The sequence below is a fragment of the Haplochromis burtoni genome, unplaced genomic scaffold (genome assembly GCF_018398535.1).
Source record: "Haplochromis burtoni strain Fernald_Lab_line unplaced genomic scaffold, NCSU_Asbu1 Contig_250, whole genome shotgun sequence".
Classification (NCBI taxonomy): Eukaryota; Metazoa; Chordata; class Actinopteri; order Cichliformes; family Cichlidae; genus Haplochromis; species Haplochromis burtoni.
In genome coordinates, this window is record NW_024582611.1 from 805,432 (window position 1) to 825,871 (window position 20,440).

General features: G+C 41.6%; 2 protein-coding genes across 2 annotated transcripts in view; one reads left to right on the plus strand and one right to left on the minus strand.

The window, feature by feature from the left end:
* Positions 1–284: 284 nt before the first annotated feature.
* mymk (myomaker, myoblast fusion factor) lies at positions 285–5,244 on the minus strand. The gene is made up of 6 exons (XM_005938664.3): positions 4,845–5,244; positions 4,611–4,725; positions 3,321–3,469; positions 2,906–3,022; positions 2,605–2,745; positions 285–1,349 (listed from the first exon to the last, which is right to left on the minus strand). Exons 1-6 carry the CDS (start codon positions 4,977–4,979, stop codon positions 1,140–1,142), a joined length of 867 nt encoding a protein of 288 aa, XP_005938726.1. The 5' UTR covers positions 4,980–5,244; the 3' UTR covers positions 285–1,139.
* Positions 5,245–16,082: 10,838 nt separating this feature from the next.
* Positions 16,083–20,440, plus strand: part of adamtsl2 (ADAMTS-like 2) — a 33,287-nt gene continuing 28,929 nt past the window's right edge. Inside the window, exon 1 of the mRNA XM_005938665.3 lies at positions 16,083–16,191. The gene's annotated coding sequence lies outside the window, so the exon portion shown is untranslated. The remainder of the gene's footprint in view (positions 16,192–20,440) is intronic.

Consider the following 20,440-nt stretch of genomic DNA (forward strand, 5'->3'; position numbering starts at 1 on the left):
AGGGGAGGTACATTCTCTGTTTTGTCTAAGATACGCTGAGCACGTTTGTAGTCTTTGGGTAGTATTTGGGGCAGGTGACGTGCTTGGACGCATGGCTCCTTGTACTCCTGAAGTGAAAGCAGAATGGGATATGTGGGATTGGAATTAGATTAGTGCTGCTAGACTGAAGAGATCCTTGAAGTATGTGCCATTCAGGGCTTTTGTCAATGATTTGCTTCTGTAAAGTACACATCACTGCATTATGAGAAAGAGACTTAAAGTTCCACCAGGTTCATAAAGACAAGTTACAGAGTCCTGACTTTTTATTTTCATTTAGAAACATTATAAAACAAAAACACTTCAGACAAAGTATTGAACCTTTCATATTATAATAAATAACAGTATATTACACATGTTCAAATATAGTCAAAGCTGTCCAGTCAGAGTCCATCTGCCCCTCCAGAAACACATTGCACTTCAGACTGATGTCTGGGCCTCTGCTTTGCGTCACTGATGCTCCACATGACATATTTGGCACCTCAAAGATGCATAAAATGCTAAAAGGTGCTTTACAATCTTATAATTCTCACAGGCCACGTGGTTCCTTTCCTTGAGAGAAACTGGAAAGAGAAAAGAGGAGGGGAACAGGGCAGACAGAGGCGAGCAGACGAAGGGTCTCCCCTGAGAAACATTTCTAAAGACAATTTATATATTTTGGAGAGATAAACCATCTGCCTGTTTGTTCTTCTCATAAATTTTCCAGTCAGTTTTACTGGCTTGTCTCAGCCACCGTCTCCCTGTTCGTGCTGCGTGTGTTCTTTAGTAGCGTGTTGCCTGTCCTCAGCTTCAGACAGCTGGGTTTTTTATCGGGTCTCTGAGGGCACCAGAGACCTAATTCTGTACTTTTTTTCCTTTATCTGCTGGTGGATTCCTAAAGTCGCTGCTGACCTTAAATAATCTACCAGCCAAAAATGATTTCTTGGAGTAGAAGGGAACATCCACATGATTGTTGGTTTCCTGCTGAAGTAGATTAACTTACCAGCCATATACGAGTCTATCAGCATTCTGTCAGTTATTTGGTGATTTTCCAGTTGACCTTTATCCACGCCTGATCTTCTGCATGAAATTACGCACACTGACATGTAGGTATGTTTTTGGGTTCACTTCCAGCCGTTCATCTCTTTGAGCTTGCTGATACTGGTCCCTTTGACAGGTGTGGATGGAGGGGGGTTATAAAGAGGCAGGGTGGGGGTGCTACAGCCTCGTGCCCACGGCTTTTCTGTGGGGACCGTCCACACAGTCCGAGATGACTTCTTTTTCGGTTTGTCTTTCTTGTCTTTCTTCTCTTTAGAAGAACCGGGGGACATGGTCTGCAGTAAGAATAATAAGGTAACAGGATTAGAGCAAAATTAAGGACATGAGCTTAAAAAAGCTGAAATGATCACCTCCAAGGCTTTCAAACACATACAGCTTTCTTGCTGGTGTTCAATAAAGGCCTTTGCGGGTGGCATTTATTTCGAAGGTAGTGGCACATCGGTCCCCTTGTCAAAAAACAATAACACATACTCTGATACACTTGTCTGTGTACATTCTCATTCATTGAGGTCGTTTTGAGAGCCTTAAAATAAAAGGCAAATTGACTTCTGTAGGTGTTTGAAGAAGTTGCAAAGCAAAGGAAGTCCAGTTTCCCTCTTTTTTCATACTCTCATGACTATAGGCTTTTGGAATATCCCAGAAAATAAGCTCATTGGAAAAAAAGTATGTGCTTACAGGTTTTGCTCGTCAGTATATTCTCCCCATTCTGTCACTACTTTCTAATACATGATTTTTTGAAGCGTAAAAACCGTCCCAAGAGGTAAATGCTAATCACGGGTGATAAACGGCCTGCATTTAGCTGCTCAGCAAACACCTTCTTGGGGACATATAAAAGCAGTGGCGTATTTATGGCCGTATTTCTATTTTGTACAACAACATAGAATAAAAATGTCGTGTTAACCACAGACCTTATTTACGGGAATGAACATAAAGTCATTGAAAGAATCAGCCTACTCTCGTAAGCTGCTCGCTTACACTGAAGTTGTATTTTGGCATCTGTGGCCTGGTGCTCTGTTTATAGCATTATTCAGACAGGTCTGTCAAAGTCAACCAGAAACCTAAAAACCCGTCAGTGGCACCACCGCCAAAATAAATGGTAAATGGACTGTTCTTATATAGCTTTCTGCTCTGCTTGAGCACTCAAAGAGCGTTATACTACAAGACTCCTTCAAACAGGCAATCATAAGAAGCACTTTTTCTAAGTGTAGGAGCTTTCTGTCATACACATTCACACTCCAGTGAACATATTAGGAGCAACTTGAGGTTCAGTGTTTTGCACAAAGATACTGTGGCATGCAGACAGGAGCATCCAGGAATCAAACCACCAACCATCCGATTGCTGGATGACCTGCTGTACCTCCTGAGCCACACCCACCTTCTCTACCATTGTAGAGAAACACATCTCATAAAACTTCTTTGTATTGCACCCCAGTATAAGATAGACTGGAACAAGCTCATTTTACTTTAAGATGAAATAACTGAAAGTCTCATTACTACAGGATTTCTATAGTGTATATAAATGGAACGTACACAGCAGCAGAGAGTGAAGCAGCTGAGCTTAGCAGCGTTCTCTCCCGTCCCTGCATAGCGGTTCTTCTTTGGCAGCAGCAGCACGAAGGAAACAGCCAGAGACAGATGGTAGAAGCTGTGGACATAGGCGTAGTCCCACTCCTGTGGAGTGAAAACATCACACTCTTTCAGTATGTAACCGGATATCGATGAACAACACAAAATGTTGTGACAGAAGATAAAACCTCAGACTCTTTAAGTAGATGTTCTAGTATTCTGTATGTTTTTATTAAATATCTGTTTGTGATTTGGCGGCAGTCACCTCAAAGTAGAAGCGCAGCATTAGAGCGAGAGCACCGAAGCAGCAGCCTGGACCGACCTGCTGCGTGTACACTGTCTTCTCCGGATAAACCGCCCTCAGCTGCTTCATCTTCTGCAGCTGCAACAGCAGGAGTTCATCACAATCATATTCACACATCAGACTTCACACAAAAGAAAAAAGAGAAAGTGCAAAAGACGAAGAAGTAAGGTGCAGGGGATAGCAAAGAAAGGAAAGAGTACAAGGAATGGATGGATTAGTCGAAAAGAAGAAGAAATACACAAGAGCACATTAGATAACAGCAAGGGTGAAGTTATTCAAGGTGGAGATCATGAATAAAGAGGGAGAGGAGGAGATAGAGTAGAAGAAACACTGAAAAATATTTGAAATACACGTTGCCATTTTTTTTGCCACTGACCCATTTGACAGTAATGATGAAGACAGCTGATCCGATTGGCCCGGAGTAGATCCCGTAGCCCCAGCGGTCCTGGTAGATCCTCACAGCGATGGTTAACACTCCAAACATAGTCATAGTGGAGCGCTGGGGTTCATCAAAGTCACCCAGAGCTGAGACAAGCAGATGAAGGATTTCAAACTCTTTCCCTCATGGATAAAATCATTACACTGCAGAGGTGCTGCACTGTTTGCCAAGTAGGGATTACAGATGAAGTTTATTCTCTTGTTGGGCTAAATTTGATCAATTCAGGACCAAAATTTCACTAATACAAAGATAGGAACTGCAAAATTTCATAAAACCACTGATGTGAGGTGTGAACAATATGTTCAGATTGAAGTGTATAAGGAAAGAAGATTAAAAAGGCTGAACTGAACATTTCCTGCAATGTTTTTACCACCAACTGTCTACAGAGTTTGGTTTACGAAGTCCTGTTGTGAAGCATGCTACATTTTATCATACTTTTTTACTCTGATAGAGACTGCAAATTACAAATTCTTTCTTAAAATTAGCTATAAGGTCCATAAACTCTTCAGGAACATTGTAAAGACTTTGTTTGAATTTAACAACAGACCTGATTTTCTTAAACTAAGAAAAAAAGGTTTTAAGAATTCTGAAATTAGTAGAAGAAATCATCAGCAAATGCAGTTAAGTACACAATTTTAAAATAACTAAGGAAAGCTACAGCACAGTTTGTCGGCACTATTAAACATTAAAGGTTTTATATAAATAATTTCAAGATTGAAAACAGTCTGAATGCGTCCTATCATGGTTCAAGACCATCTTGCAAAAGAAGTTCTAATTTTAAGAATTTCCCTTCCTGATTAAATGAAGGTGACAAAATGAAAATGGATCAATATTTTACTGGCAGCCTTCCCACAGACACAGGAGGACCCCATCAGTTAAATCAGCTGTCAGGGCATTTGGCTCTTAGCAGCATTTGATTTAAAGCCCTTGTTGCAAAACCTCTGGGGGATCAGGTGGGAGTTAGAAGCAAATGTATTTATGTCTGTGTGTGCAAGTCTTCATGAGCACTTGTGTGCAAAGCCTGAACATGTGTTATCACCAACTGCTGCAAACCGAGCTTGTTTTTCATCGCTTGCTTGTGTCCTTTAAATATCTGGTACCGAAATAGACTGTAGTGAAAAAGATCAATCCAAAAAAACATATTTGCTGTATAGAGATACATCTAGAAATGTTGAATACTGCTATTAACTAGTCAAGCCAGAACACTTTCTGTGTAGCAGGACTCACCTATAAGTGTGACCCACATTGAGAGTGCAGTGCCGTAAACGCTGAAGTACTCCAGGATGTCGTATCTCATGAAACACAAGATGGAGAGACCTGGCCCATCACATGCATGGTAGATCTGCAGGAATACAGCATTCAGGAGGTCTATTAACCACTCTCACATCATCCCATTCACAGTTCAACACAGCTAACTGCTTGTCAGGTCATTGAGATTAAAGAACAGCAACAGTTTCTCACCGCAGTGAAGAACATGGTGAAAAAGTAGACCATGGCCTCCATGTGGAAGCCCCTCTTGGCGGCCACGCTGGCTGTAGGCAGGAACACCAGGCTGCTGACTGTAGGGAGCAGCATCTTGGCAATAAATGCACCCATGGCTCCTGAAGGGATGGTCGACTCAAAGCTTGTAGATGACAGTTTATCCTTTAAGCCTCAAAGGTTCTTGAGTCTTTGGCAGGTAAAATTAAAGTTATCCAAAGTTCAATAAAGTGTGAGATCAGATGGTACAGTCCTTGAGTGTCTTATGTCTTTCGGTGTGTGAGTGAATGAGGATGCTTATACAGCACACACTCCCACGCAGCATGAACACACCCAGCTGTCCACTTTGGCCCTTTAAAGTTTAAATGTCCGCGTGGATGGCAGGTCCACTGAGACCTGTATGTGCAGTGTCATCGCTGGTCAGCTGTTTGCATACCAGTGCAACATGGGAGGGGCTGTGGGCAGGGTGAGAGCCATCATAACATAATGTAGCATATCTATGGACTATTTGAAACCAGGACTGGACACTAAGTGGTTGTGAGTCAACTTGAAGTTTGGGCTGGAATGAGCAGACGTCCAGCTGAGAGACCAATCCCAAAATCTTTATTGTGGTTAACTTGTTCCAAAGATCTGAGTCGAATCCACATTTGTGCAACTTTATCTAATGATATCATCCCAACACAACTCTCGCACAATGTGACCACCTCCCCTCACAAGGCCTTCACATAACTATTGGTGGAAAGAATGGCATCTAAACCCCCTTGGATTTAAAAAAAAAAAATCCATGTAAACATCTTCTTTTGCTAACTGCAGATCATTTTTGATTAAATATGATGCAAGTTTTAGAAATCTGACTCATCTCGTGCTACCCTCCATCACCACCTTCTTAACTTTGCAAATTTAACTTAGTGTCTATTCCTTATTTTGCTGTTTTTATTTTATGTGAGGAACCCTGTGATTTTATTTTGAAAGGCTCTATATAAAGAAACGTACTTATGTCACACCGTTTTAAAAAGCCTTGGAAACAATCTTGCTAAATGCATTATTCAGGACTGCATCTATCTTTATGTGATGTCATTCAAAGACCAGATAAGATCATTTTGTTTTTTTCTCTGATATTTGATCCAGTGAGGTTGGCTGGTATCAGAACAGGTATTGAATCAACGTATGACTATGTCTCTCCTCTGAACCTTCATTGTTGGACGGAGTCCAAGTTAGGCACAAAAGCATTTTTGCTAGGGTCTTTTCTTTTCTTTTTTTAATAAAGCTTTATTAATAAAATACTACATAAATAAGTTTTTGTGCAGTTAACAGCATCCCGAGTGAAGTATGTTTTCCATTTGCTTTAATCTCATACATCTTTGCAGTTTTTTAGTTGGAATTCATTAAATATAACTCCAAAATTGCTATCTTGCAAAGGGAAGATGGCAATCAGCTCTAGTAATGCATCCATACACAACTGTACCACAGAGGACACGTGGGAAGGAGACTTTCTTACCAGAACGGATTAACTTCCATCTCCAATCTAGCTTTGCTTTCAAAAACCACTTTCTCAGAAGTGCTTTGAGGTCAGTCTGGTACTTTCTATCAGCTGGGATGATTGGAAAATATGTACATTTGGTGAGTCCAGGTCTGTTCAAACAGCATGTTTGCAGACAGTTTGTATTTTTTTTCTTGTCCCTTACTGTGAGGGAGCAGACTTCATAGTCAGCTCTTCTCTGCGGTTGCTTTCCTAGTGAATTAGTCTCTTTAGATGGCCATATTTCTCCAGTGAAATATTGCATCCGATAGCAATAGTTGGCAGTTAACCTCACTAACATATTAAAAACTACAAAGAATATGTTGCTCAGTGAGGTTTAAACAAACCAACCATTTTTTTCTGAATTAGATTTTAACCAAGTCTGGAGTCTCACTCTAAACCAACACATGAGATCTGTTGAGAAACAGCTGTCATATGTTTCAGCGTGTTGCGGCTGTGCGATGTGGCATTGAGCCGACCCTGCTGAGGTCCTCCCATTAAAGTAAAGACATTCACCCGGCTCTGGGTATGGTGGTAAATACTTCTGCTGCTCTGGAGAATCGTCTGCTTTTCTGGAGAATTGTCATTATCTCAACATGACTCAAATACCAAAACATAAAACTCACTTTTAGTTTTTCTCTCAACTGACTGTGCTGCTGCTCTCCTGCCAGCCGATCTTTTTTTTTTGTCTGACCTAATAAAATGATATAAAATGTATTCATTCGTAATATAAAACAGGTAGTTCTAGCTCAAAATCTCTCTCTTCATTCAAATATTTCACAACTTGCAATAGCAGTAAACTCAGCAGGGGTAGTCTGCATCGTTAGGAAGCCAAGCATATACAAAAAAACATCAGCTCTTTTTCTAGCCATACATTTTCTTCATCGCTCGCCCAGTTAAAGGTCACCGGGGGTTGAGCTGGATAGATTACTGGGTTAGAGGGAGGATACACTCTGGACAGTTCACCTCAGGATTAACACAGAGGGCTAGACAACAATCACATTCTCACTCAACATTTAGTCAATTTAGGATCCCTGACTAACCTAAAAGGCATGTCTGTAGACTGTGAGAGTCATATGCGACTAAGAAACCTACTGGAATCAGACCGCAGACTGTGCATACTTTAAGGACTGTAAAGTCATTACCAGGAGTGTGAAAACAAGTTTTTAAGCCCTTTTTAGAACAAAAATCTGAAACATTTTTAAGCATTTTCCTTTTTTTCCATTCATCAGTCACTCTATGCATGCATAGTAACAAGGAGAAAATAAACATCTTCTACTTCCGCTGAAATACAGTTAATTTTGATCATAACTAAAGTAACAGCCCGAGAAACTACCTGGAGATCTTAAAGATGGCATTTGAGTGTCGAGCTCTGCTTGTTGACAGACTTTGGCTTGATGGTTGGGTGTAATGCTTTCCAAAATAACCCATTACTGTAATCACATTACATTTTTCTTTAATACAGTAATGTAATATTTTATTGTACTAAATTCAGTAATCACATTACATTACGATGGTTTTTCAGCTATCTGTTTGCCTGGCAGACAAAAACATCCTTCAGACTTGTGCTGCTCTTGTTTTTGTGCAGCGAGCAGGACAACAGCAGAGAACTCAACCAGTTTTTATTATATGAAAGAACAAGAGCACAATGGTAAAGTGCAAACTACGTCCAGGACAGAAACAACTGCATCATACACAACACTGCGTCTTTGCATGTCAACAAAAAGCCAGCAAAGAGCTCAGAGGGATATTCAGAATCAGGATCAGAAATACTTTATTAATCCCGAAGGAAATTATAGGTTACAGCAGAGTGCATGCTCATCTCAGCCTATCAGGCTGATCTTCAACAGGTAACAAAGCCAGCGATGAGCCGGCTTGCGCCACTGTAGCCACCTTCTGCCTATAAATGCTTCTTAAGTAGAATCACTGTGGCGATCGCTTTGAAGTGACTTTGGCTGGTTTTCTGTTGCTTTGTGTTGTTGTCTTTGTGTTCATACAAAACACTAAAAGAAAGATCACATGTGCCAGGATAGGGATTTGTGTCAGTGTGGGAGTGATTATGCATTCCAGGTCATGTAATGGAGTAATCCAAAAGTAATGTAACAAGTACTGCTTTCTGTGAGTAATTCAGTAACATAAGACGTAATGTGTAATACAAGTAACAATGAAAACAATGAAAACAATGAAACCAAAGAAAAGCTTTCATGGTTTTTAAAAGAAGACTTGAAATGCACAGTAGAAAACATGCCTGACAGCTCATCTTCCCAAATATATAAAAAATAAAAGACATTTCTTTTGAAATTGAGCTGAAGAGACTGCAATCTGACCTGGGAACAATTAGATCCCCAGAACGATTGCAGTAATCGATCACAGCCATGTCATTTTTACGGCACACGATCTAATCAGATTAATGAATGTTTCAGCCGAGTCAAAGCTCTGTGTAGAAACTTGAGCACCAAATAAGGCAGATTTCTGTTTGCCTCCTCAAAGCGAAGCCATATTTGACTTCTCTCGGCATTGTTGTTCCCAGAAAGAATTTCAGCCTGAACGTTTCCCCTTTAGCAGCAAGGCAGCAGCTGGTGCTCTCCTGTCAGCTGCTACACCTGCTGAACGGCACAAAGGGTGCAGTATTGCCGAGGGCTTTCACCACACGCCTCAGATTCTCGGAGTGCTTCAGTAACCCAAGTCGCCTCACCACGCCCTCTGCCGGGAACTGCACACTCTTTTCCAAACGTGTCTGCAATCTTTGTGGCCACTCTAACGTATGAGTGTTGAAGTAATGAGTACCTATTTAATTAGGTGCAAATTAAATGTGGGTCAGTCTTTGTAACCTTTGGCTTCCCACTGCAGGACCCAGCACAGCTTCATTTTCAGGGAGAACAATGTGTGTCTTCAACTCACTTTGTTGAAAAGTTGAAAACGCTGCACTGGATTAAACTGAGGCAGCAAAGCAAGTCTTCATCATGACCACTGCCAGTGGCAGAAAGAGTCAGATGGCCTTAGCTGACCCTGAACTGAGCCCTCTCTCACCCTCAAAACAGCGGTCAAAAGGTCAAAGAGGCCACTTCATATGAAGAGCTGACGGCCGAGAGCTGATCACTGCAGATATGTGAATGTGTCATTTAAATGATGCAATCATTTCTCCCACGAGGCAAAACTGTGCAGCACTTGAAAAGCACGAAATAGATCATCTTCATCATCAGCATGTATCAGCATTTCATGAACTCCCCTCTATAGCTTGCATCCCGATTTATTCATTAACCAGACTCACTCCCATCACAAACAGCTGATTAAATATCTAAGTCAGGAGAATGCCAAAAACAAATTGAAGTGGTTTAGTCGAATTTCTACTGAGTCAAATTTGCATTTATTTTAAATTTTGGCGGTTTCTGTCCTCCATGTAATGTCAATAGGAATTAGGAAGAGCTGAAAAAGCCCTTCTAATGCAGGTTTGAGACTTACATGCCCGTGAATGCACAGTTTTTGGCAGCACAGTGTGAGGACCATTAGTTCTTCTTGTTGAGGAGAGTTTGTGGCCTGTGGTGACTTTCACTTCAGCACCCCTCTGTCTAAACACGGCGGGTTAGTGTGGGAATGCAGGCCAGACTTCCTGAACGCATCTGAAAAAACAACAGGCTTCTTTTTGATTCAGTAAGGAATAGCTGCGACCTCTGACCCCTGGGCCTTCTTTTCCAAATAACTGGAGGTGCTTGAGTTTTAGTGAGCCCAGTCACCGAGGACAAATGGAAAGCAACTTCGAGAGATTTCTTCAACACGCTGCTCGTGTTGTTTTACCTTGAGAGCTAATGTTCACCCCAGACTAATGTATTTTGACTCTTACTTTTAGTTTTTCAGATATTTAGTTGTCACCTTCTCAAATGCTCATCTACTTTTGCCTTTCCTTCTTCCTGAAAGTACAAGTGGGTTTTGTTTCACACATTTAAGGCTGAGGCTGAAACTGGCAACTTTTTTTTCTCCTAATTTCTCCTCTTCTCTCTGTGGTTGTGTTTATAACTGCTTTAATTGCTTTTTTTGTCTGCATGCGCCAACCCTAATGACTCCAGACTTTGTTTGGCATGCTGCAAATGGTCACACTCTCACACACGCACACACAAATCACACCCATGGGAGTGTTGTATGCCCTCGCGCAACACATTTTCATAATAGCTTTTATTTTGTTGTCATGCGGAGGGAGGGTAGCTTTAATTGGTGTTGCTAGTGGTTGACGGGGCATATTCCTCTGGTTTGGCAGCCTCCATAAGCTCCCTCTATCAGCTTGTAAATCTAGCATTGGAGCAGAGAGCCAGCAGACACACCGGCAGCAGGCTTAGAGGAAGGAGAAAAATGGATGGAGGAGGATCAGTGGAAAGTTAGAGAAAGCACAAAATGATGGAGAATATAATAAAAGGCACATTTGTCACCTGCACTTGAATGAAACACTGCAGAAGATGTGGATTAAACGAACCACAAATGAACAAGAATTCACAAGGATTAAAGACTTTAACCCCTTTAGCTCAGCTAAAGTGTCATGCCGATTACAGAAGCAATAAATTTGGCTTGTTGAGTTTGCGGAAACTCTACAGAATATTTTTGGAATTAAGGCTTTTCTGTGCAGGAAACTGCCCAAAATAATTCACAAACAGCCTCTAGCAAGGGTGTTTGGAGGATATTTTGAATGGGGTGTCAAAAGGAGGGACCAAGAAGAAGGGTAATTCATGAGGAATCAGAAAAACATATCAGAAATATACACCAAACCAAACCACTCGATAATTTCAAGTCTGGACAGAACTCCTGCTGTCGTAAATAGTAGGAGGCGTGGTTGTTCCGTAACAATATGGCAGCTGCGCTGAAGCACAATATGCAACCACGAGGAAATGGAGCTAACAGAGAACTGGTTAAAACCCTAAAACATTTTACTCTAATGAGGGTTGCAAGTTAAAAACAAAGTCTCACACATCCTTTGAGTTTTTAGTAAGTAAATGAATTGGAGAATGATAGCCAGTGGATAAATGTGAGGCACATCTGTTGAAAACTTAAAAATATATTGTTTTGCATCTATAATTAGCATAAGAGCTATCAGTGCACATTGATCATTCTTTCAGAAGCGCATTTGTGAGGTCAGACACTGATGTTGTTTCCCAGTCACCGCTCTAATTCATCCCAAAAGTGTCTTTATGGACCTTGCTTTGTGCACTGGTGTGCAGCACTGTTGGAACAGGATGGGGCTATACCTTAAACTGTTCCCACAAAGTCAGGAGCATGACATTGTCCAAAATGTCTTGATATTCTGAAGAATTAACAGTTCCTTTCAGTGAAGCTGAAGGCCTGTGCCCAACTCCTGAAAAACAACCCCACACCATGATCCTCCACCAAAATTCACACTTGGCAACATGTCATCAGCTATGTACCGTTCTCCTGGGAACCAGTTCAGTTCAATTCAGTTCAATTTTATTTATACAGCGCCAAATCACAACAAGTCGCCTCAAGATACTTTATATTGGAAGGCAAACCCTACAATAATACATACAGAGAAAACCACAACAATCGTATGACCCCTATGAGCAAGCATTTTGGCGACAGTGGGAAGGAAAACTACCTTTTAACAGGAAGAAACTTTGGGTAGAACCAGGCTCAGGGAGGGGCGGAGCCATCTGCTGCGACCTGTTGGGGTGAGAGAAGGAAGACAGGATAAAAGACATGCTGTGGAAGAGAGACAGAGATTAATAACAGGCATGATTCAATGCATCCATCCATTCGCTTATCCTTTTCCCGGTCACGGGGGGCACTGGAGCCTATACCAGCTGTCATAGGGCAAGAGTGTTACACACTTGGATTAAAATGAATTGAAACCAGTGTGGCTTTGTGAGTTCGCCTTTACTGTATCTGCAAATATATATTTATGTAGACATAGCACAACGTTACACACTTTTGCAGTCTCACACAACTCTTATAGGCGCACTGCCTTATGGTTAGTGGCTGGGCTCATTTACTCCCGCTAGAGCTGCTCATTTTAGGGGATACTCCCTCTTGTGGTGTAACGGAGGAATAACTACCCTTCCTGCACTATGTCATTTTTGGAGACTGGGGCACACATTATTTTACAACTATGAAAGAAAATACATATTTGAACAATCAGACCATTTAACTAACTATAATATTGTAACTAAAGATTATGGGGGGTGTCCTGTTTTGTCCACAATGAATTTCTCGTCCTTACAAGAGGCAGGGTACACCTTGGACAGGTCGCCAGTCTAACACACAGAGAAAAACAACCATTCACACTCACATTCACACCTATGGGCAATTTAGACTGATCAAGTAACCTATCCCCACTGACTGCATGTCTTTGGACTGTGGGAGAAAGCCAGAGTACCGAACATGCAAACTCCACAAAGAAAGACCCCAGCCTGATGGTGGAGTTGAACGCAGGACCTTCTTGCTGTGCAGCAACATTGCTAACCACCGTGCCATCGTGCTGCTGATTCAATGCAAATAGGTCTATTAACACATAGTGAGCGAGAAAGGTGATGGGAGAAGAAATAGTGCATCATGGGAATAGCCTACGCCTATTGCAGCATAACTAAGGGAAGATTCAGGGTCACCTGATCCAGTCCTAAAGCAGAGATAGTGTCTGTCTCCTGAATCCAAACTGGAAGTTGGTTCCATAGAAGAGGGGCCACCAAATCCATACACATCATTCGGATTACCAGACTGAGAAGTGTGATCTGCCACCGCAGAGAACACATCTTCACTGTTCTAGAGTCCATTTATGCCGTGATTTACACCAATGCATCTGACACTTTGCATTGCTTGGTGATGTAAGGCTTGGATGCAGCTTCACAGCCATGGAAACCATGAAGCTCTGTACGCACTGTCCTTGAGCTAATCTGAAGCCAAATGAAGTCAGGAGGCCTGCAGCTATTGAGTCTGCAGAAAATTGTGAGGTCAGAGTAGGGACCACGTAAAACCACAGAGTGATTGCTCTGTGATTTTGCGACACCTACTACTTTGTGGCTTAGTTGCTGTCATTATTAATTGCTTCCACTTCGTCATAACACCACTAAAAGTTAAATATGGAATATTTAGGACCAAAGAATTTTCACAGCTGGACTTGCTGCACAGGTGGCCAGATTTCACTTCTTTGTTAAAAGAACAGTACAGAATGTTGCATTATACTTTAAATGGGGCGCCATTTACATAGGATACATTGCATACCATACATTCATAAAGTGTTTAATACTATGCACTTAAAACACTTTACCTACCTCCAACTGATGGCCAACTTAAATCACCAAATAACCCAACATGCACCTTACATAATTTCTTCCAAGGCGCCACACAGTCACCCACCTGAATGACTCACATTAGGTTTCACAATGTGCCAATACAACACAAAAGTAATCATTAATGGAAATTAACATCTGTATCCCTATTCAAAAAATACATTTAAAGTTATTACCAAGTGCGTTATTAAGTAACTGACACATTTTATTTGGATCAAAATAAGGACATAAGTTACACATGGACAGAATTAAATGAGAGATCAAGGGGGGAAAGAGACAAGACAGTAACAAAGAGAACAAGTGCAGCGCTGCAAAAACAGCTGTAGAAACAGAGAAGCGAATAAACTGAAAGAGGAGAGAGACACATACGGAGAGGAGGAGAGGGAGGGGTGAGAAATAAGAAGCCGATAGAGAAAAACATACGTGAGAATAGCAGAAATCGTAATGAACAGGAGGGAGTGAGGCAGACAGATGGGGGGAAAAGAGGGGAAGACGACATGGTGGGCAGACACGGTGGTCCTCAGATGTCTGCTTGTCCTCCTCATCATTCACTCTTCCCACAGCGTCTCTCATTCCTCTGTCTGAATCGCTGTCCTCCCGTCTGTTGTTGGCTTCCTCAGAGTGTTTCGGATCACTTAAAGGACTAGTTCACCTGAAAAAGAAAGCGCAGCACGAAAGGACAAACCCCTCACACTAAACACAAAACAGCTCCATGTCCACTTTGTTCAACACAACAGATATTCATTGATCGGCCACAGCATTGATCACCTTGTTACTATGTAATGCTCTGTGAGATCCTGACAGTCCTGTGGATGTCACCTTGACACATACCTTGTTGCAAGCCATCGCTCTTATAGCTCCAAATTTTATTTGCAGCTATAATTTTATTTTTATTTCATTTGAAATGTTTTATTTTCAATTCAGGTGCGTTTCAGGTAGAGTGCTTTTGTTCTTTTCAGTTCACTGTTCAGTTTGGATTATTAGTTCACAACAGTACAATAATACGATTAAAAAAATGCAAACACACAGTCGCTGTCATATAGATGTCTCATGATCAGTAAACATTTGCATTATTGCCCTTTTAGCCTGTGGATGCTTACAAATTTCAATAAATTGACAAACACCAAAGCCAAAGACATTTCATGCAGATTTGTATTATATTTTATTGTATTTATGCAGCATTCTTTCAGGGTTTTGTTTTTACTTCAATTTCCAAGCAAACCTACAAATGACAGCTACACTCTTTGATTGTATCAGCCTGTTATAGCAACAGTTTTCCCCAAAAAGCTGCAAAATCTACTCAGGAACAAACTGAAGAAAGAACTCGAGGTGTTAACCCAGACTCTTAACTTTCCTGTTTCTTGAGAGATCCCCCCCACGATCCACAGTACCCAATGTGTCTGCAAGAGATGTGCTGGTATGCCCCTGTTGGGTCTGTGCTCTTGGTGGCGTGTGAGGGATCAATGCAAATTAGGTGGTTTTCAAAGTTGCTACAAAAACAAGCAACTTGACCTTTTTTTGTGCTTCCATTTGCCATCGGTTGACGTCACCAGAATTTATCATTAGAAAGAAAAAAAAAAACCTTGTCAAATGTCTGCGCCTTCCTTTCACGTATATCTAAATATTCAGTGTAACTGAATTTGAAGTGGCACATCTCTATCATAAATTCAGCGCATCCACCTTGAGAAGTTTGTGATTGTATTTCGGGAGATTACAGCTGTCCTTAAATTGCAGGACAGAAGCATCTTGCTCTGTGTGTTCTCATAGAAAAGTGTATCAGCATCTATTTTTGCTTCCATAGAAAATCCAGATCAGTGCAACACAAGAAAATGATTGAGAACTTCCGGAAAGTGAAGTTTCAGCTCAGTATGGAGGGCAGAGGACCCAGGGGAGGAGAGCACTGTGGGAAATGGGCAGTTCCTGTCTGTCTGTGTCTTTGTTCAATCATTTGTCTGCCTCTCAGAGTGACACGCTTGATCCCAACGGCAGTCTCCGAAGGAAAGATGGAGGCAGACTGAAGTTAAGGGACATTTGGATGGAATTTAAACATATGAAGTTTTTGTTTGTATGTTTTTGGACTTGAGATTCTAATAAACTCAGGAAGAAAACAGAAAGAAGCCAGAGCACCAAACCAGGGGTGCTCCTGTTTTTTTTTTTCTTTTTTAACTTTACTGATCCTCCCACCTTCTTTGCTACCACTCTTGCTGCTCCTGCTAACTAAGGAGGAGGAGAAGGAGGAGGAAGAGGGATGCAGGGAGAGCACACCTTACCTCCCTCCCTTCCTTCCTCACTTTCTTCCTCCCTTTCTCTGTCTCTCCCACTCTTCACTCCACAGCAGCTCTCACCAAAACACCACAACACACCACCACTGTCTCTGGCAGGCTGACACACACTTACACATCCCTGCACACACACACACACACCTATACACATACACATACACACACACATACACACACGCACACATACACACATTAATCGGCATCCTCAACACAGACTGAGACGCCCTTGGACTGCTGCAGGCGAGGTGAGTGGGTAAATATTTGCAACCTCCTTCTATGTGTGCATGATTGTGTGTGTGTGAGTGTGTTTATACTGTGTGAGAGTTTTTCTGAGTTGTGTGTTTTTCATCCTGTGTGTTTTTGTGTGTGATTGTTTGCATGTCTGCATGTGCTGGTTTGCCTCTGGCCTCTGCTCTTTGTGTACAATGCGTGTGTGCATCTAAGTGTGCGTGCGTGTGTGTGTTTATGAGGCACAACAGAGCCAATGAGACTTGTGCTTTGCACCAGACCAAAACAAATCCACAAAATAATGCTGACTCTCTTTCAGAGGAGTGTGTGTTTTTGTGCAGGCATGCATGTGTGCGTGTGTTTGTGTGTGAGATCCTGGAGAGGCCCGAGTCTGTCTGGAAACTTGTCAGCTGTTGGGAGATGTGTGTGCGTGTGTGTAAACTGGTGAGGTAGAGGCTAATATTCGTGCCAGTGCTACTTGTCAAAGTGTAGTTTTTCTCTCTCTTGTGGCTCTAAACTGCTGTAGAGAATTGGAAGAAAAAAATCTCCCCACGTCTTGCCTGTTGCATTTCCCTCACAAAAGGTCCTCCTAATAGTTTAGGAAAGTTACATTTAGGTCATTATTAAAGTAACGCTTTAGAAAGTAAGTCACATGTCAAGGCTTTTTGCTGTGTCAGCCTTTAAAATGCCTAAAAAGCACAGACTTGATGGTTTTGCCATTAAAAAAATGCAGATGAAGAGGTTTGGAATAGTTCATTGTTTAAACTCATAACACCTAACAAACTGCCACTGATCTATTAAATGTTAGGTTTAGACAATGTCTACAGTTTTTTTTTAACCTATTGGCCATGTACTTAAACAAAAATACACAGTAGGGTGATATTTTGTAATTTCTTAAAATATGCTTTCTTTGTGTAACTCTAAAATACAAGTCACCATTGCTGATGATAGCACAAGTTTCCAAATTTAACCAAAAACCAAATTTTTTAGAAAATTTAAATGACTTTTGTTGGGAAGAATTATTACTTTGTTGGTCCTCTGATTGCTGAGCGTATTCAAAAACAAAGGCAACTCACTGACTGAGTGGATGACTTATATTTCCAAAAGCTACTGCAGGAGGCCTGGGTTTGAGTTCTGCCCTCTCTCCCCCTTTTCCTGTCTATTCTACTATTCTGTCCAAAATAAAAGTGAAACTGTCCACAATGGGGCGATCGTGGCTCAAGAGCTGGGAGTTCACCTTGTAATCGGAAGGTTGCCGGTTCGAGCCCCGGCTCGGACAGTCTCGGTCGTTGTGTCCTTGGGCAAGACACTTCACCTACCGCCTACTGGTGTTGGCCAGAAGGGCCGATGGCGCAATATAGCAGCCCCGCTTCTGTCAGTCTGCCCCAGAGCAACTGTGGCTACAACTGTAGCTTGCCTCCACCAGTGTGTAAATGGGTGGATGACTGGGTGTGTAAAGTGCTTTGGGGTCCCTAGGGGGGACTAGTAAGAGCGCTATACAAATACAGGCCATTTACCACAAAGAACGACATATTCTGGTGGGGTCATTATCAGAATACAGTTCAAATAGATGAAAGAGGTCTGTAACCAGCCAGCTCCACAGTACAAGAGTTCACGTTACAATAAATTGGACTGAGCTCATAGAGAAACAGAGTTAATTGTCTAGTGAATTCACAGTTTGGAGTGTCGTGCTTCCTGCACGCTGTACCAGGCTCCACCCTTGCCGAAACCAAAACAAGTATTGCGAGTAGCGCAAATGTGTCTGAAGTGGACCACTCCCTGCTGTGAACCACATGCAGAAGGGCAACTTCGGACAGCCTGATTTGTTGGCTGTTATCCACAGTTCTGTATGTGTTTATATATAAATACATGAATGAGCTGCTGATTAGCATTACCCAATCAATTGTTGAGTTCCCTTAATAACGTTAATATGCTGGTTTTTCACAGATTGTAACTGCTCACAATAACAACAGAATTCACCTTTAGTTCGTGAACAAAGCACTGTTGCTCTTCACCAATGTGATTATCAGTCCACACAGATTTAGTCCAAGATGCCTTGTGGTCAAAGTGGATTACTGATTGGTTCGAGCACATTCAAAAGACCTGCTTCTTTTCACTGTGAGTGAGTCTAATAAAGATGAATTGAGCGTGGTCCTTTTCCTGGGTAAGCCAGCTCTGAAAAGTGAATCAATAAATAGGTCAGGGTTCAAGTGTGAGCAATTTAACCCAGTCTCTGTTTGTCCCAGGGGCATCTGAACTCTGCTGACCCATCTTCAACTTCTCAGACTGCCTTTCTTACTCATCCTTTGCGTCTTCCCTCCTTTCTGTTTCTTTTGCTCACTTATCCATCATTGTTGGCTCTCTTGGTGGCTTTTTTCCTTTCTGTATACAAGGGAAGGGCCTGGATCCTGTTTCAGCTTTGCATGCACACTTGAGAAAGGAAAAGAGTTTGGCTCAAGGGGTAAAAGGCAGGAGAATGAATCTTCCTGGAGACAAGCAGACATCCCCAACCGCCTCATACTCCTCCATGACGTTATCCGAATTTTGGGAAGCAATGACGCACTGGGATTTTTCTGCTCACTTATGTGTCATTGCATTTTTTATGTCAAAAGTATGCAGTTTACATCTAAATTGCATTTACCATTAACTCTAATTTTCTGGGTTCAAATATTGGAGAAGCATTATCCTGTTAACTCTTATGAGTTAGCTGTAAAGTGCGCCACAATTGTCATAAGTTGTGTTTGCTTTCTTGTGAAAAAACACAATATTTGCAAAATTTTCCAGACTCAGCAGAGAAAATGAACTGTTAATCGCACATTCGGTGCTTCAAGACACTGAAATCTGAATGTCTCCTGATGGCCAGACTGGCACCTTTCATGGCAGTTTGCTGTGTGAGAATGAATTTTAAATTACCAAGACAAGTTCCACTGCTGCCCACAGCACTGATGACTTCAGACAATGGGAACGTGATATCAGTATTTCTGATACTCCTTCATCTGCTTCCTAGAGCAGATGAAAGAGTATCAGAAATACCAGGCTCCAATTTGCTACCGAAAAAAAATCTTTTTATATTGTACCCACAGATATTGGAGCGAGCTCCAACAATCACACAGTCCAATACGAACTGATGACAGGCAATAATGGCAAAGAAATAGATCAGGAATGATACAAGGGCAGAAAAAGTGCTCATTGCATCATGGGAAGTCCACCAGTAGGCTGAGCCTACATAAGTACTATGCAAAAACTAATTTTGATACGGTATGTGTAGATGCAAAACAGAGTCAATTACAATGAGCTTGCCTGTCAATATTCAGTATGACCACCTTTATTCTTCAACACAGCTTGAACTCTATTAGGCTCGTTAAGCAGTCTTCAGGAATACTTCTCCAGGATTCTTGAAGGACATTCAAAACTCGTCTTTGGATGTTTGTTTCCTTCTGTTCCATTCTCTGTTAAGATGATCTCACACGGCTTCAATAATGTTGGGATCTGGGCTCTGGAGAGGCCAAACCATGACTGCTAGGATTCCACTTCGGGGTTTTTTTCTGTCTCAGTATGACTTTGCAGGATTGGTAGCGTGTTTGGGATCATGCTGAAAAATGGAGCCGGATGATATTGCATGGTGGACCAAAATCTGGTGCTTTTCTCTCTTCATAATTCCATCAATTTTGACAAAATCCCCAAAACTAAAGGTAACCTCAAACTATGACATAGCCTTTTTGATGTATGCTCAATCGTCCAGGTAAGGAAATATCTAAAAAGTAGATTCTGTTCATCTGGACTTAGTATTTTTAGTTGGGCGACACGTTTTCACCACCGATCCATAGCAGAGCCTGCACTGTGTTTTACAGATGACAGGGACCTTCACTTTTCATGCAAACTGATGACTGGATTGCAGGATTTTTGTCCTATTTATTAAGGACGTGACTTTGAGATACTGTTTACCTGCTAAAGCTAGCTTTTGCTTTTTTAGGCCTGCCTCCACTGATCCAGTTTCCTCACATTTTTTAAGGACACACTATGCCAAGTTTGAACTCGACACTGGTTCATCCCTTGAGTTAGGTGTCTTCACAGGTCAGTGTTAAGAGTCTACTCTGATGTTCAGAAACAAGAACTGGGCTGACAAAGAGTGCAGACAATGTCCAAAAACAACTTTGTAAAACCTTCAGAAAGCCTGGAGAACCATTGCTCAAGAACCGAAATATAAAGAAAAGAGGGGTGACTTAAGGCATTTGCACAGCGCTGTAGTAGAATACCTAAAGGATA